The following is an 18,772-nucleotide window of genomic DNA, read 5'->3' as shown; positions in this document are numbered from 1 at the left end:
ATTTTCTAAGTATAAAAAGGGCACATAATTCTGTCAAAATGCCAGTCAGAGTTACATAACTTTGCCTGCACAGTCCCCTTATGATAGTAAGTAAGTGTTGCAAGTATGAAAGCAATAGCTTTGATACTTAAGGAATAAAATGGACCTAAACACAAAACTTAACCAAAATTTTCAATTTTCTAAGTATAAAAAGGGCACATAATTCTGTCAAAATGCACGCCAGAGTTATCTAACTTTGCCTGCCCAGTCCCCTCATGATAGTTAGTAAGTGTACCAAGTTTGAATGCAATAGCATTGATACTTTCTGAGAAAAGTGGACCTAAACACAAAACTTAACCGGACGCCAATGCCGATGCCAAGGTGATGACAATAGCTCATATTTTTTTTTCAAAAAATAGATGAGCTAAAAATCAATACTTATGTAGTGAAAGCAGTCGGATGGTTCCCTGTCAACATGGAAGCGCAATGTTTACACCAAAATGCCAATATTTACTGGGGACACAGTCTATCTATCTATCTATCTGTAAATACTGCCGGACTCCCCTCGCAGGTATTACTGGCAGGTGCGCATGTCAGTGCATAACAACGCGCACCTGCTGTATGAAATTTACAATTACAATTTCTGGTTCATTTGCGTACTACTTTCGGAATAGAAATGCTTTAAGAAAATTATTTTATTGAATGAAAAAGAGTCTTACTGGTCAAAAAATACATATTTTAACATCAGCTTTTTTCACTCGTCCTGTAGGACGAGAGCTTTAGGGAAATTCACTCGTCCTTTCAAGATTTCACTCGTCAATACGAGTGGACGAGTGGAATTTTTGTCCCCTGTAATACATACATTCTATACAGTTAACCCTTTCCCACTCAGAGGCAAAGTGAAAATTGCTATGTGCAAAAAGCTTAAAACCAGAACAGCCTGCGAGTAACTCGCAGTCTGTTCAGGTTTTATGCTGTTTGCTGCTCATCAGTATCTAATGGTTGGAAATGAAGCCTTTAAAACTTGAATCTAGTAAGAAAGGTCTTTAATTAAATATAACTTTCTAAGAGACTACAAACACATCAAAATACGTATCTAAGTGGGAAAGAGTTAAATTAGATAACTGATGAGACCCTGAAGTTCTTCATTATCTGCATGAATTTCAAGTGGGATATTTGGTTGAAAGCATAAGTTCGTCATTACCTGCAGGAATTGCATTTAAAGGGAGATAATTCGTGAGACACCTAAGTTCCTCCTTACCTGCATGAGTTGCAGTTGAAGTGGTAGGGATGGAAGGCCTCTCCCTTGTACTTGATGTGTCCCTCCTCGATGATGGCGTGACACTTGTGGCAGACGTACTTGCCGATAGCCCTCGCCTTCTGGTGGGCATTGCAGTCTCGACACAGGGCTCTGTAAAAGAAAATTCATGAAATAGAGCTTAGTTAAATCATGAAATAGAGCATGAAATAGAGCTTAGTTAAATCATGAAATAGAGATGAAATAGAGCTTAATGAAATAGAGCATGAAATAGAGCATGAAATAGAGCTTAGTTAATTCATGAAATAGAGATGAAATAGAGCTTAATGAAATAGAGCTTAATGAAATAGAGCTTAGTTTTGTTGTTTGAGCCTTCCTATGGGAAACTGTTTTAAAAGCATGTGTGAAAAATGTTGTCCCTGATATAGCCACACAGGCTTATAAGGCATGACACTTTCCGCTTTTATGGTTTTATTTGTTTAAAGGAAGTCCCTCCTTGGCAAAAACCCACTTTAATCAGAAAGTGTTGTACCAGATTAGCCTGTCTAGCCTGCACAGGCTAATCTGGGACAACACTTAACACACATTTATTAAGCCCCTTATTATCAGAGAGGGGCTTATTTTGATCTTTGTTTGCTCTTTTTGAGAGAATTTCAGCCTTATAACGGCAGTCAGTTAACACTGTCACATTTTTCCTGGGTTAGCTGATCCAGCAGCATTAAGTGCACATACCTTATGCCAGTAACTGACAACTGCCACAATTTAAGCAGAGGTAGGACATAAATTATTATATGACCAATCCACACACAAGCTTAGTATATTCATAATGTTTAATTCTAGTAATGGGGTGGTGAATAAGGACCCAGCACTCTAAGTACTAAGCAAGCTTTCCCAAAAGGTAACTTGATGACAAAGACCTACCTTCCTGCATTCTTGACAAAGCCTGTATCAGCAAAGGAGTTGTCACACAACTGACAACGGAAACAGTCCGGATGCCAGCTGTTGTTGAGGGCCTTGATCACACGTCCGACTATAAACTCACCTAAAACAATATGGGCAGTTAAATCTATGGACTATCTGTCTATCTGTCTGTATGTATGTATGCAGGGTTCGCTAAAACCGTCGGTCCGCCGGTCCTGACCGGCAAATTTTGCTCAGGACCGACAAGTGATTTAAGATAATTGGTCCGACTGACCGACACAATCGGATGAAAAATGGTTTCAAAAAGATCACTCAAAGTGTATAATGTGCTAATGGATAAAAAGAAGGTAAATGCGTTTTGTTCAACTTCTGTCAAAATCCTTTTTTTTGTTACCTTCATTTTGATGTTTTGATGTTAAAAGTTGGATTAGAATTGACTATCACATGCGAGTTCAAAATCAACGGTCTTTGTTTAAAAAGCATCCGGGTGCGTCCGCCATTTTGTTTGTTCCATTTAATTTCTCCACAACAAAAACGGCATGAAAACTTGTTTCTACAGTCATCTGTGAGCATTTCTGTTAAATAGTTTCATTATTATATTGTTCTGGGAAGGATATATTTTAATTGACATACCAACAATTTCTGAAATCAAACGAAGTTTTTCCACCCAATGTACTATATTTCGGATAATTTAAAATTCGGACATGTGTTAATTAAAAACTTAATTTGTTGTTGGTAGATTGTAGCATTATGTTTTGTGTTATTTCAGACAACAAGAATGGATGGTAGTAATTATCATGGGCCTTTCTATCAAGTAATAGGTGTGAAAGACATTAATTTAATTGAACCTGGAAATCAACCACCTCAGCTAAGAGAAAATATTTTAACAATAGGTTTTGTTTTATAACTTGGGAAATTGGCTAATAAACAGAAATTGAAGTCATCCAAAGTAGTGTGAATGGGTGTGTGCAATTAAGTCAAACTTGATTGGATGGCACCCTAACTTTTCAAGAACACTGATTTGTAGAGCTGTGGAGGCTAAACACAGTTTGACATGCCTTTGGTTTATATGTGGTTTATTATTAATATAATAATTGTTTCATTATATCGACTTTGGACATGTTTTTATTGTATTTTAATTTGATAAAAACCAATTTACACCTAAAAGGTACTCTCTTTTGTTGTGTTTTGCTGATATAGTTTAGTCGGACAGTGGGACTGACAGAAACTGATTCGGACTGACAAAAATTTCAAGTCTGTCAGTCCAAATGACTGACAGATTTTTCAAGTTTTGGCGAACCCTGATGTATGTCTGTCTGTCTATCTATCTTTAAAAACAAATGCATATAAAAAATTTTGTTTAATAGATAACTATTCTACACTTTCTGATTTCAGCTATTTCCGACATTGATAAGCATACTGAGACCAATTTTTCACACATAATTGTTGACCTTGGATTTTTTTGGGGCACATAAAACATACAGGCAAAAATGAATTTGCGCAGTCCCTACAGGCTTATCGTTTATCACACTTTCCTCCTAGACTGGATTTTTGTTTAGAGGAGACTCCCTTGCAATGAAAAATTCCCTAAAAACGGAAAATGTCATCCCTGATAAGCCTGTGTGGACTGTACAGGCTTATCTAATCTGGGACAACACTACACATATGCATAAAGTCCTGATTTCCCTAAGAACTGCATATTTTTTTGTAATAAACTAACACCTATTCACATTACAGTTCTAATTAAATATTCTTAATATCAATTATAATTTACAGTTTTAATTAAATATTCTTAATATCAATTATCATTTACAGTTCTAATTAAATATTCTTAATATCAATTATCATTTACAGTTCTAATTAAATATTCCTAATATCAATTATCATTTCATTCTTTAAAATAAAATGCTTAGTGTTTATCAGCAATACTACATTTACAAGCTGTTCCAAATGTATTTTTGTGTAGAAAATTGTAAAAATAATAATTTGTAAATGGAAATCAGATGGGTGTGACCAAACAATTAGCTGTACAATAGGCAATCAAGTTGACATCAATACAAGCTGTTGTGGGGTTTTGTTACCTGGTAATGGGATGAGCCAGCATGTGAAAGGCTCAAGGATGTTTTACAATTATACACAGCATGTTTTCATCTGCTTGGGTTATGTTGCTTGAGGTTGTATTATCATTATATTAGTTAGGGGACCGTTTCAATAAACATCGTTATACACATTTACGATACGATACATTTTTGGAAGATGCATAATTGCTTAAGTCCATATCATATGTTTATAAATTTTCAGTACTTAATTACTTACATTGGACTTTTTAGCGCAGTATATATCTGACAAGCATAGCGAGCTAGTTGTCTACTTCTTAAGATTACAAAATTCTCTCGTGTATTAATTTCTGATGCTGAAAGGTGTCTATAATGTTTTCACTTAAGCAACGACACTAAATAGCGTATAAGATATAAAATTAGGTAAACTTGCCATTCATACTTTGTAACCTTTTAGAAAATCAGAAAAGAAATCATGAAAACAAAACCAGGCTATTGAAATCTTACCACACTTTCCGCAGCATGGAGCAAACAGCACATGGAAGTCGTGTTCACAATACTTCCGCCCCTCAAACTGTGAAATATACAATGAACATGTAATAATACAGTCATAAAAATACACAATTGCTTATCTTAAGATCTAGAATCTACATGTATTATAAGTGGTTTTCCCCATACCCAAACATTCTGGAACAAGCTAGATCTCATTCAAAATGACAACATGAAACATTTTGGCTCGCAATACAATATCTTTTCAAACTACAGTGGAACTTATAATAAACTTGCACACAATGATTTCAACAATTGAAGATTTAATGAACATTTTTTTAACCATTACATGAACAATTCCCTCTGAAGAAGCATTTTGCTGTTCAGTTCATTATGACAAATTGCAAAAAATGTCCACCTTAAATAAAAATTACATGGTTAACTTTCTAACTTGCATAGACTTGACAAGCCTATGTGAATTTATCAGTGCATTTTAATCAGCAGTAAGTATGAAATAGTCCTTTACAACTGAGCAATCATAGAAAAGTCAATGCCTGTAAAGTGATAAAACATTGTCGCCAAACTTTGACCATGGTTAATGTAATTAAATTCAATGCTGTATGATGTTACTCTATGAAATTATCAATATCCAATAGAATCACAATAGGTGTTTTGGTAAAAAAAGGACAAACAATAAAATAAAAATAGGGGCATACAAATGGAAGAGGAGGGGGTGGGGGGGAGGCTAAATATTTTAACACGATGGGGCATCAGAATGTGAGGGGATCTGTTATTCTGCTTAAGCTAAATCCTTATTATATATATCAAGATTTGATTCCATAAAAAACCTGCTTACCTCATAAAATACTCCATCTGGGAAAGGCTGAAAACACTGGGCACACCTGTAACATACAATTATACATTCAAGACTTATAATACTACATTATGTAGATATAGTGATTTTTTTGCCTAATTGGGAAAAGTACCAGTACTGCGCAAATAATGATAAATTAGCGCAAAAACCCGATTAAAATTAAGCCAATTTGTGTAATGAATTTTCAGATAAGGGAATTATGGGTCTTTTTAAATGCTTAATGTACTTCATTACACAATGCAATCGAAATATTCTATAAAAACATGCTTTTTTGTTGAATTGTTCAGTTTCAGTGCTCATTTAATTTGTTCTCTTGCAGACAATGAGATTTTAGAACATAATTTATGGAAATTTAGTTCCTTTTGGGAATTTTTAGGCTGAGTGACATTTGGGAATTTTGGAATTTTTTTCCATGCTTGGGAAAGTGCCCTTTTATGGGTAGTTTATAAAGAAGGAAATAAATTGCGGAATTACACATTCTCTCATTATGGAATGTTAGCTCAATGCAAAGGATTAAAAATTATTATATTATACATTATTATACATAACACCAGATAGAATTTCCATATTTTACATTTACAAAGAGTAATTCATTCTCACTGTATAAATAATTAAGTCAAAGAACTTCTTATTTATTCAAGCATATCATAAAAATTTATACAACACCCAAATCAAATATGATACTTACACTCCTCAAATTAATTATTCAGTGACTGTCAAAGCGCAAACAACATTGGCACACACAGGTCATAAAATGTTTTCATAACAATATGAAAAGACACGCTATATAATTATGATCTTTCACTACGTAATATATTGCAAATGATGACCAGTTCAATAGATAACTAGAATATCAATGAAACTGATGGATGTTTGCTCCACAATAAAAGTTCTTTTGCAAGGATGAGTTGACTGTATGTACGGAGAGGTTAAATAAGCCAATTAATCACTGATCTGGTGAAATTACATGTGATATTACTAAGAGCCAACTAAAATCATATGCAAAAAATACACGGAAATGGGTCAAATAATAATGTTATTGCATGTAGACTTTATATGATATATGATGATGCTCCTTTACATAACTGCATAAACATTTACTATACACGGCATTATATTCCATTTTACCTACATGTATGTTTTAGGAACAAAGATATTGAAAATATGGGCTCTCTGTTGTATTAAGTGACAGCCATTGTGTGAATATGTTTTTTGTCACTGTGACCTTGACCTTTGACCTAGTGACCTGAAAATCAATAGGGATCATCTGCCAGTCATGATCAATGTACCTATGAAGTTTCATGATCCTAGCCATAAGCGTTCTTGAGTTATCATCCGGCAACAATTTTACTATTTTGGGTCACCGTGACCTTGACCTTTGACCTGAAAATCAATAGGGGTCATCTGCAAGTCATTATCAATCTACCTATCAAGTTTCATGATCCTGGGAATAAGCGTTTTTGAGTTATCATCCGGAAACCATTTTACTATTTCAGGTCACCGTGACCTTGACCTTTGACCTAGTGACCTGAAAATCAATAGGGGTCATCTGCGAGTCATGATCAATGTACATATGAAGTTTCATGATCCTAGGCATAAGCGTTTTTGAGTTATCATCCGGAAACCATTTTACTATTTCGGGTCACCGTGACCTTGACCTTTGACCTAGTGACCTGAAAATCAATAGGGGTCATCTGCCAGCCATTATCAATCTACCTACAAAGCTTCATGATCCTAGGCATAAGCGTTCTTGAGTTATCATCCGGAAACCATTTTACTATTTCCGGTCACTGTGACCTTGACCTTTCCTAGTAAACTGAAAATCAATAGGGGTCATCTGCGAGTCATGATCAATCTACCTATCAAGTTTCATGATCCTAGGCATAAGCGTTCTTGAGTTATCATCCGGAAACCATTTTACTATTTCGGGTCACCGTGACCTTGACCTTTGACCTAGTGACCTCAAAATCAACAGGGGTCATCTGCGGGTCATGATCAATGTACCTATGAAGTTTCATGATCCTAGCCCCAAGCGTTCTTGAGTTATCATCCGGAAACCACCTGGTGGACGACCTGACCAACCGACAGACCGACCAACATACCCAATCTTCTTCGAAGGGGGGCATAACCAGAACTGGTGATCATCTACATCTGGTATCTGTATAACCAAACACTGCAAGACAGACTTAACAGGTTTTTTATCATAAAGTCAAAAAACCACTGATATGCTATACAAAGAGATAAAAGGCCCTGCCCACTGACATGGTGCATGACACATTGTCTCATTAAGTAATTAGTGTAAGAAATCAAAGAACCACTGATATGCTTTACACAGAGAGAGAAATGCCCTGCCCACTGACATGGTGTATGACATGATGCCTCATTAAGTAAGAAGTGTAAGAAGTCAAAGAACCATGTATATGCTTTACATAGAGGAAAAAGGCCCTGCCCACTGACATGGTGCATGACATGTTGTCTCATTAAGTAAGAAGTGTAAGAAGTCAAAGGACCATTGATATGCTATACATAGAGAAAAGGCTCTGCATAGTAGCATGGTGTTGCGAACTTGTCGATTTCGCCACAGTTAATATCGTAGTGGGTTGTAACCTCAATTCCATGTGGTTAATATTTTTCATTAATTTATTTCTATATGTCTCTTTTCCTATTCATTTGTACATGTAATAGAAAATTTAGAAACTAATTTATATTTATGCCAAATATTAACTCTGTTTGGCGACTATGAACCCTTTAATTATTTGTTTATATACCGCTGATTGTTAAACTGTATTTTTGTTAGTCCCTCGGTCTTTACCTAAGAACGTTCTGTGTTAAGTGACGTCATTAATAGTTTAGTTTGCGGGCATTCGATTTACAATGGAAGCCGAGGCTTCGAGCTCAATGGTATGTTAAATTAATATTGTATGTTGAGGGTATTAATTAGTGAATGAAATGCACGTTTTTGATATTTTAACTCGATCCAAACATACTCAAAAGATTAATAAATGCGTGTTAGTGTTTGTTGAGTTATTTATTAATGCTTGCGTCCAGCCCCTAGTAATCATTATAAAGAAATCAGTCCCTTCCCACTCGGGGACAACACCACGCTACCCTAGGGTGTTTTTCTATTACGGGGGTTCGGGCGTAACATTAATTTGGTGGCAGCGGTGAGATATGAACGATTTTGTTTGGATTTCAGAAAACTAAATAAAACAAGAGATTGCCAAGCAATATGGTCCCCTACCGGTGAAACTCAACCATTGTCAGTATTTATTTATTTTTTTACATTTATATTTGTTGCCATAGCAACCATAATTCTTGACGTAGGAACAAAATGAAATGACGTGCATAATCTCCATATTGCCATCTATCCATGTTTCAAGTAGCATGAAAAAATATGAAGGGCTTTTAAAGTTATTGCAGGATCCAAAAAAGTGTGACGGACTGACAGACAGACTGAAAGACAGACAGAGCGCAAACCATAAGACCCCTCCGGTTTCACCGGTAGGGGACAACAATTGTCCATGGCGATGCTCAACCCTTACCAAGATGTGATGATTTAATTGGTCACTTAGCAGGAAATAAATGGTTTTCTACAATGGATTGCAAATCAGCATATTACCAAGTCACTATTGCTGAAAAAGACCGTTGTAAAACAGCTTTTGCCATATCAGGCGGTTCTCAGTGGCAATTTAAAAGAATGCCCTTTGGTATCATGACTTGTCCACATTTTTACGAACGTTTGATTTAAAGTTTTATCTGGTCTTCCATATGAAAAGTGTTTAATATATTTAGATGATTTGATGTCCCCAAGTAAAACATTTGAAACAATTTTGGAAAATCTGTTTACCATATTTGATCGGTTACGACAGGCCAAATTAAAACTAAGCCCCAAGAAATGAGTGAGGAAGGTGTAACCCCCTGTCCTGAGAAAGTTAAGGCAGTGGTTGAGTGGCCTAGACCAAAGACAGTTAAGGAAGACAGAAGTTTTGTGGGATTGGCAAGTTATTATAGGAAAATGATTAAAGGGACCATCAACCACGATAGACGAAAAAAGAAAAGTTCCAAAATACCTTATTCTTTTACAATTATTAGTTTATATTGATATATATAACGACTGGTATATTACATTACTTGACAAAAGTTGTTAAGTTTTCATATTTTCAGTACAGGTACCAGGTAACTACCAGTTAACTATAAATAACACAAGTAGATTGATCATCATGGTCACGTGGTAAACTCAGGAATGCAAATTGTGCATGCTTAGTGAAGTGTATATTTTTTATATAAAATGATAAATCTACTTACGTTATTTATAGTGTGTATATTGTTGTCATCTATTTTCGCGATGTACTTTCAATTTTACATTGAGCAATTTTATTACTGAATATACTGAAAATATTAACTTTTTTCAAGTAATATTTTCTTTTTCTTTTTTCTCGATTGCGGTTGATGGTCATTTTAGACTTTGCAGCTATTATAAGCTAAACAAATTGAGTGAAAAAGGAAGCATATTTGTCTGGAATTACTTATGTGAACAAGCATTTGTGACACTTGAATGAAGATTAAGTAATGCTCCTGTGTTAGCCTATCCCAATGCAGACTGTAAATACATTATTGATTGTGATGCATCTCAGAACACTCTAGGTAGTGTACTCTCACAAGTACAAAATGGTCACAAAAGGGTAATAGCCTACTATTCCAGGTGTTTCACAAAGACAGAAATCAATTATTGTGTGACGAGGAAAGAGTTAAAAGCTCTTGTTGACTCAATTGAACGAGACCATGGTAGTTTGCAATACTTACTTAAATTCAAAAATTGCGAAGGTCAGTTAGCTCGATGGATAGAATTTCTGTCATCGCATCAATTCACAGTTGAGTATCGTCAAGGAGGGATACATACCAATTGTGACTCTCTGTCTAGACGCCCTTGTATTGACTCCAATTGTAAATACAGTGCTAGAATGGAACAGAAATATTGCACTGAACAGGTTAATACTGTGAAATTAAATCCTGAAGCACCAGAATTTAAATACGTTAAAACCGCACACAGTTGTAGGGGTACTCCTTCAAAAGACTGTAAATCAGATGAGAAGGCACTGAAGTGTAGTGCAAGTGCTTCGGTTATCCATGAAGACCAAATGCCCAGTCCAAGTGATACAGTAGATTCCATTTAATTGAATATCTGATAATCGAATAATTCGGTTAATTGAATAGAAATTGAAAACACCAAACCATTTGCATCTCTTCCCGTTGTAAACACTCCACATATTCTGATAGGAAATATGGCATATTTCGGTTAATTGAATAGCCAATTTTCTATTGAACACTGTAATCCAGCAAAGAATGTCATAAATCTCCAAGGATACGCATCGTATCGACGATTTTGACAGGCACACTCAACTGACTGCCTTTATTTTAATTTCACACCATTCATGTATGCAGCGTCTGTCAAGCGTCACGTGACTAACAGGTGTAGTATGCAAGCAAGTAAAATGCAAACACTGGAGTCTCCGGTGTGCAGTCGGGTGCAAACTTTCGAATGCAAACTGTCGAGTAACACACTTCAACAGTTTGTTGTCGCTTAGAAACAATTAAAGAGTGTGTTGCTGATTAGAAACAAACTGTTGACATGTCTTGCTCGACAGTTTTCAATAGGTGATGGAATGATACACTATATTCTCTGTTCATGTATATAAACCTACACAAATGCGTCACAGTAAATTATATCTAAACATGATGTCAAACAATCGAAAACGCACACATTTGTCAAAACATGGCAGTCTTAACACTGCTGATCATGTTTTCACAATAACCAAATTTAAATCCAGTATTGACCAGATTTTCCGGTAAATCAGTACACAGTACATTATCTGTTTCAATACTAAACTACCTGAAAGAGCGTAACATCAAAGATACAGCATTCTCCTCGCTACAAAGTTTTCCTTCGACAGTGTATATACACCCACGCTAATTTTCACGCGCTTTTTACCAGGACAATACATGAGCAATAGATGTTGCTAGCGTAAGCGTTGGGTAAGCTATAAAATGAAAATAGGAAAAATCATTACACGCACCCTATGGCGTGACATTGTACATTGCTGCATAGTTTTCGCTAGCTTTTTGTTGGGGGCAAAGGAAATACATGTGGACGTTTTATTTACAGCTAGAAATTGTGTTTTGGATTACAAAATTTGTATTCTCATTTGGGATTTCAACGAAACATTTATATTATTATGCCCCCCTTGGAAGAAGAGGGGGTATATTGCTTTGCACATGTCGGTCGGTCTGTCGGTCGGTCCACCAGGTGGTTTCCGGATGATAACTCAAGAACGCTTGGGCCTAGGATCATGAAACTTCATAGGTACATTGATCATGACTTGCAGATGACCCCTATTGATTTTGAGGTCACTAGGTCAAAGGTCAAGGTCACGGTGACCCAAAATAGAAAAATGGTTTCCGGATGATAACTCAAGAACGCTTAGGCCTAGAATCATGAAACTTAAGAGGTAGATTGATCATGACTCGCAGATGACCCCTATTGATTTTCAGGTCACTAGGTAAAAGGTCAAGGTTACAGTGACCCTAAATAGTAAAATGGTTTCCGGATGATAACTCAAGAACGCTTAGGCCTAGGATCATGAAACTTTATAGGTAGATTGATCATGACTCGCAGATGACCCCTATTGATTTTCAGGTCACAAGGTCAAAGGTCAAGGTCACAGTGACCCGAAATAGTAAAATGGTTTCTGGATGATAACTCAAGAAAGCATATGCCTAGGATCATACAAATTCGTAGGTAGATTAATAATGACTGGCAGATAACCCCTATTGATTTTGAGGTCACTAGGTCAAAGGTCAAGGTCACAGTGACCCGAAATAGTAAAATGGTTTCCGGATGATAACTCAAGAACACTTATGCCGAGGATCATAAACTTCATAGGTACATTTATCATGACTCGCAGATGACCCCTATTGATTTTGAGGTCACTAGGTCAAAGGTCAAGGTCACGGTGACCCGAAATAGTAAAATGGTTTCTGAATGATAACTCAAGAACGCTTATGCCTAGGATCATGAAACTTCATAGGTACATTGATCATGACTGGCAGATGACCCCTATTGATTTTCAGGTAACTAGGTCAAAGGTCAAGGTCACAGTGACAAAAAACATATTAACACAATGGCTGTAACTACAACGGAGAGCCCATATGGGGGCATGCATGTTTTACAAACAGCCCTTGTATTTATAATGGATTCAATATTAAATTCCAATATTAACTTTTTTTAAACGCTTTATGTGTCGAAACAATATTTTGATTATGCATGAAAAGCACAATTTCCAGGAGGATTACACTCGGTTAGTGATAACATTTGAAAATATAACTGATTCCGTATAATTGAATACTCTGGATAATTGAATATTCAGATGTGACAAATGTGCTATTCAATTAAGCGAAATCTACTGTAATAATAAGGAGACTGAAACTCCTCCTTGCCATGACTCAATATCATTAAATGATATCAAGGTAGCCCAAACAAAAGATAACATATACTGCAGCAGCATCAAATTATAGGCTGGAAACAGACCAGTGATAAGTAACCTTTATGGTCTGAGATCTCTCAGGTCGGACAAGAGCTTAAATTATACTGGCATAGATGGAAATCTATTGAGTTACAAGATGGTATTTTATATCGTTTGTGGTATAATGATAATTCAGACAAACCTATCTGACAGATAATTGTCCATAAATCTCTCCAGAACCCAGGCTTTTCCCATTCACATGACAGGATCACGGCTAGACATTTTGGTGTGCAGAAAACTCTGAAAAGAATAGGACTGAGATTTCACTGGTATAAACTCAAGGCATATGTTAAATATAGGTTTATGACTTGTGACATATAAGCATGTAGAAAACCTTTATCACGGAAGGCTAAGTCTCCGATAAAAGTTTATAATGTAGGTCAACCCATAGAAAGAGTCCAAATTGACATTCAGGGTCCTCATTCTATCTCTACTTCTTGTAATCTATACATTTTTGTAGTGAGTGTATGTTTATAAAATGGGTAGAGGCAATTCCATAACAAACATTTGAAGCTTCGCAGTGTAAGCCACCAAGTTTATTAACAAATGTGTATGCCAATTTGGTGTACCACTAGAGTAACATGCAGACAGAGCTGCACATTTTGAGTCAAAACTTTTTCAGGAAGTTTGTAATATACTGGGAATTCACAAAACAAGAACATCTGGTTACAGACCAGTATCAAATGGTTTTGCTGAGAGAGTTAATAGAACCATTGAGGACATGTTGTCTCACTTTGTAAATAATAGTCAAAATGATTGGGATGAAAAATTAACGCTACTTATGTTAGCATGTATACAGGTCATCAGTTCAGGAATCCACCAGTTTTCCCCCTTGTCATATGATGTTCGGTAGAGAAGTCAATTTGCCTATTGATTTAATGTTGGGTAGGCCAGTTGAAGATGTATCTGTAAATGAAACAGAATATGTGAAGTGTTTAGAAAACAAATTAGAAGACATTCATGAAATTGCAAGAAGACATTTAAATATGACAAGTGAGTATATGAAAAAAAAAGATAGAAATACAAATGACCCTAAGAGAGATAAAGGGAAAAACATTAACCTAAAAAAACCTTGGAAAGTTCCTTTTGTAGTAATGAAACAAATAAATGATGTTTTGTTCATAATACAAGATGGTGCACGGGGAAAACCCAATTTAGCACATCATGATAGATTAAAGGGATCTTTTCACGCTTTGGTAAATTTACAAAATTGAAAAAAGTTGTTTCAGATCGCAAATTTTCGTTTTAGTTATGATATTTGTGAGGAAACAGTAATACTGAACATTTACCATGCTCTAATATAGCCATTATATGCATCTTTTGACGATTTTAAAACCTAAAAATTATAAAGCGTTGCAACACGAAGCAATTGAATTATTTGGAGAGTTCTGTTTTTGTCGTTAAAATGTGTGAAACTACGAAGATTGCTTATATAAGATATAAAATACATCAAAAATGTTTACTCGGTGGAATAGCTCAGTAGGCTAAAGCGGTTTTACTTCAGGACTCTGGCAGGACTCCAGGGGTCACTGGTTCAAAACCTGCTCCAGGCAATGTTCTTTTCCTTTTTTAAATTTTATTCTTGACTTTTTACTGGAGCTTTTATGATCCAATGTTTACATTTATAAATATAAAGCATTTAATGAATAAGTTAAAAAATGCCAAAATCTGTGAAAAGGCCCCTTTAAAACCCTTATCAAGAAAATAGTCCTCCCGTGTGGTTCAAACACATGTGAATGTATATGCAGAGTGAATTCTTGTAAATAGTTGTGTGTTGTTCACATGTATGAATTAATATGTAGTTAAATTGTAGTAAAATTATATTTTGTGCTGAGAAATATGGTTTGGACTTGCTATTTATCTTTAAAATCTCAATATTTTTTTTAATTTTGTTTTAGGGTTGGCGCTATTGTTGTGCCTTATGTCCCAACGCCACATGGGCCAATCAAAAATTTATAGTGGAGAGACACTGTGAGGAAATGCATTCTGGCCTATAATTCGAAAGTAGGAGGTGCAACTGTTTTTTCACAAGGAATGTCGGTACCCACAAACCATGCGGCACCACAAGTAAATGTGATTATGTATTGGTGGATACCATGTCAACTGCAAGAGGAGAAGAGGCAGAGGCCTTATTGAAATGAAGTTATTGGAGGACTTAGAAAAAAATGGTTTTTTCCATGGAGAAACCAAAGATTTTTACACATGTAACACTTGAACAGGATCGTGAGGAACACTTCAGCATGCTACATGACATTGATGTCTCAATGTCTGAGGAGCTTCCACTTGATGTTATCGTCCCCACTCTCAATGGTGACAGCAGCAACTCTCAATGTAAATATTGGCGGAATGACATTTACCACCAGCAAGGAAACCCTAGTTAAGGCAGACATTGACTCCATACTACATAATGCAACTGAAAGTTCTTTTATTGACCGTGACAGCAATCATTTGATAATTATTTTAAATTTCCACAGAGATGGTGGAAACTTTGAACAAGGCTGTTTACCATACAATTTACAGCATCTACACGAGTTACTGGCAGAGGCCAAATACTACTGATTGCCCTGCCTTGTTGCCATCATTCAGGAAAAAATAAAGTTTACTAAAATAAATGACAATAATTTTATTTGATAGAAATCTTATTCTTCATCCGATTTATTCATTCTTAATATTTATTTATTTTCAGATAACAATTATAATAAAGAGTACACGTTCCAGAAATATCATTTTGCTTTCAGATGTAATAAATTTGGTTTGGGTAACTCCTTAATACCCCATAATAAATTTGGTTTGGGTAAGTCCTCAATACCCAGTGGCCTGCAGTGACAGTGATGACTCTACGATACCTGAAGATGAAGATGTTTAGTATGATTACTATATGGTTAATTTTGTTGTTTATTTGTGTGTTGTTTTTTTCGCCCTAAGTTAAAGGTTTGGAACACTATTGCAGTATTTGTAATGGTGATATACACTACATTTTCAAATGCCTGTCCTTCTCATATGAATTTTAAGGCAGATTTGAAATCACTCCAAAAGTGTTTTTTTTATTATATAAAATGCATTGTTAATTGTGTATATATGATGGATTAATATACTTATTTATTCTTTACTTGTACTGCAAGGCAAAAATAATTAAAGGAATTACCTTGCTTTTATTTGTAAACACCGTACCTTGTTGTATGTCCACAAGTAAGGAGTTGTGGGTTGTTCATTCTAGTTAAATCTCTAGTTGCTGGGAAATGTTTGTCTGGGTAGTTATTAACCCATTTATGCCTAGTGGACTCTCCCATCCTTCTAAATTGAATCAATTTATTTCCAAAATTAGGGATGTCTAGTATATTTATTTCTATATTTAGAATATTTCTTACAGAAATTCCTTTAAGCAAACATCGCAGACCCAGATGAGACGCCGCATCATGCGGCGTCTCATCTGGATCGATGCGGCATCTCATCTGGATCTACACTGTTTACCAAGGCCTTTTTTCTAGACGCTAGGCATAAATGGGTTAAACTCTTGTGTGTCCAGGGACTGGATTAAAGTGGGCTGGAGGTGATCTGTACATATAGAATTTACAAACATTTTTTTTATTGATATTGTTTTTTTTTTTTTGTTATTGTTGTTCTTTTTTATATTAAAGGAACAAGTTATTACCATTGTTAAATGATACCATTATTTATAATTTAAGTAATCTGCAATGTGGGTTATTAATGTTCTTAACCTGATAAGTAGATGTCAAAGTCATTCCACATGCAAACAAGTTTGAAAATAGTTAAACTTTTGCATTTTTGACTTATTGATTAAATTGTTGTTATTTGTCTTGTCTGTTGGAACGACTATGGATTTATGCAGTAACATAATGTATGATACACTTCGAAATCTTACTGTAAATTGCTGACAATATAGATCATATACTGATATAGATAAAAGGTGCTTGTGTCTTGTTTACTTAGAATAGTAAATCCATGTAATGATGTTCCATTGTTTTTGTGAGTTTAATGTTAACACCATTTTGTTTCCATTTTTGTCAAAAAAATGCAATATATATTCTATGTTTGATATATAAGACATTGCTAAATTGTTTAGATGTCAGACTCAATGGATTCAACCTAGTTGAACGTTCAGAGCTGAGGGATGTTTTGCTAAAGTATAATAATTTGTTAAATTGTTGTGTAAAATCCTTAAGAAGTTAAGTGGAGACAGTATGGTATGTTTGATATGCCATAACAAATAACTGTTATATTACTAAAATTGAAGGTTGAATCTATGTCTGATATAGATTACATTTTTGCTATGTTACCTTATTCAAAGACCTAGAGAATATGTATTCTCTAGGTCTTTGCCTTATTCATTTATTGGTCAGTCAAGTCAATATTGTGCTTATAAGAAGATTCATGTTTTATATGTTAATGTAAAAATATATTACCTTACGATATCACTTACCTTAAATTGAGGTTACTTTATTACTTCAGGCACTGAAGCTCGCAGGGTAGGATGCAATGTTGCGAACTTGTCGATTTGGCCATAGTTAAAATTGTAGTGGGTTGTAACCTCAATTCCATGTGGTTAATATTTTTCATAGTTTTATATGATAAATGACAAAATGTCTCTTTGCCTATTAATTTTTACATGTAATCGAAAATATAGAAACTAATATATATTAATGCCGAATATTAACTCTGTTCGACGACTTTGAACCCCTTAATTATCTGTTTATATTATACCGCTGATTGTTAAACTATATTTTACGTTAGTTTCGGTGTCCCTCGGTCTTTACCTAAAATTGCTCTGTGTTAAGTGACGTCATAAATAGTTTAGTTGGCGGGAGTTCGATTTACGATGGAAGCCGAGGCTCCGAGCTCGATGGTATGTTAAATTAATATTGTACGTTGAGGGTATTGATTAGTGAGTGAAATACACTTTTAACTAGATCTAAACGTACTCAAAAGATTAATAAATGCGTAAATGACTATTGTGTTTTTGTGTTATTTATAAATGCTTGCGTCCAGCCCCTAGTAATCATTATAAAGAAATCAGTCCCTTGCCGCTCGGGGACCACACCACGCTACCCTAGGGTGTTTTTCTATTACGGGGGTTCGGGCGTAACAATAGTGTATGACATGCTGTCTCATTAAGTAAGAAGAGGAAGACGTCAAAGGACCACTGATATGCATGGAGAGTAAGTTGGTTCCTTTTTGCTAGTTCCTTATTCCTTATTCGAATAAGGAATAAGGAACTGTTCCTTATTCCTTATTCACGCGAAACATATTTGTTATAGGGTTTTAAAGAACAATAATGCAAAAATTTCTGAAGTAAATCAAAACAAAATAACTCTCATACATTTACTTTATGTATTACTTTACATATTCATGTTAATTCTTCGCGCTTGCATAGGATTTCTTGTTTAAACCGAACCGATATTTTTTTTAATTCGAATACTAACTTCACATCAACAAAAACAAAGCATATACAATTATTTTACATGTATGTGATACAAAAATCAATCTTGTACATTTAAAACATGTTTGTTTTTATTTATAATCCAGTTCCTTATTCGCGGCTGAATAAGGAAAAAGGAACCAGTTCCTTATTCCTTATTCAAGCCGAATAAGGAAC

At 35.1% G+C, this 18,772-nt stretch overlaps 2 protein-coding genes across 3 annotated transcripts in view; both read right to left on the bottom strand.

Annotated features, from left to right (window-relative positions):
- The window catches only part of LOC127856000 (RNA-binding motif, single-stranded-interacting protein 2-like), a 247,648-nt gene extending 229,784 nt beyond the window's left edge, over positions 1-17,864 (bottom strand). The window contains exons 1-8 of one of the 2 annotated variants that reach the window (XM_052391948.1): positions 17,600-17,864; positions 13,938-14,064; positions 13,301-13,398; positions 10,382-10,534; positions 5,561-5,606; positions 4,723-4,789; positions 2,159-2,279; positions 1,241-1,390 (exon numbers count right to left, since the gene is read on the bottom strand). The gene's annotated coding sequence lies outside the window, so the exon portion shown is untranslated. The remainder of the gene's footprint in view (positions 1-1,240; positions 1,391-2,158; positions 2,280-4,722; positions 4,790-5,560; positions 5,607-10,381; positions 10,535-13,300; positions 13,399-13,937; positions 14,065-17,599) is intronic. The other variant, XM_052391950.1, reaches the window with a different exon arrangement.
- LOC127854699 (LIM domain-containing protein unc-97-like) lies at positions 1,237-7,952 on the bottom strand. Its single transcript, XM_052389758.1, has 5 exons — positions 7,939-7,952; positions 5,561-5,606; positions 4,723-4,789; positions 2,159-2,279; positions 1,237-1,390 (listed from the first exon to the last, which is right to left on the bottom strand). Exons 1-5 carry the CDS (start codon positions 7,950-7,952, stop codon positions 1,237-1,239), a joined length of 402 nt encoding a protein of 133 aa, XP_052245718.1.
- Positions 17,865-18,772: the final 908 nt, after the last annotated feature.

Source organism: Dreissena polymorpha, chromosome 13, assembly GCF_020536995.1.
Source record: "Dreissena polymorpha isolate Duluth1 chromosome 13, UMN_Dpol_1.0, whole genome shotgun sequence".
Lineage (NCBI taxonomy): Eukaryota > Metazoa > Mollusca > Bivalvia > Myida > Dreissenidae > Dreissena > Dreissena polymorpha.
This window is presented reverse-complemented; position numbering and strand designations above follow the sequence as displayed.

Bases quoted from the DNA above. Each gene is read 5' to 3' on its own strand.
- LOC127854699 (XM_052389758.1), bottom strand. The intron at 2,280-4,722 runs GTAAGATTTCAA...ATATTGTTTTAG, and splicing joins TCCATGCTGCGGAAAGTGTG to GTGAGTTTATAGTCGGACGT. The intron at 1,391-2,158 runs GTAGGTCTTTGT...TTTCTTTTACAG, and splicing joins TTTGTCAAGAATGCAGGAAG to AGCCCTGTGTCGAGACTGCA.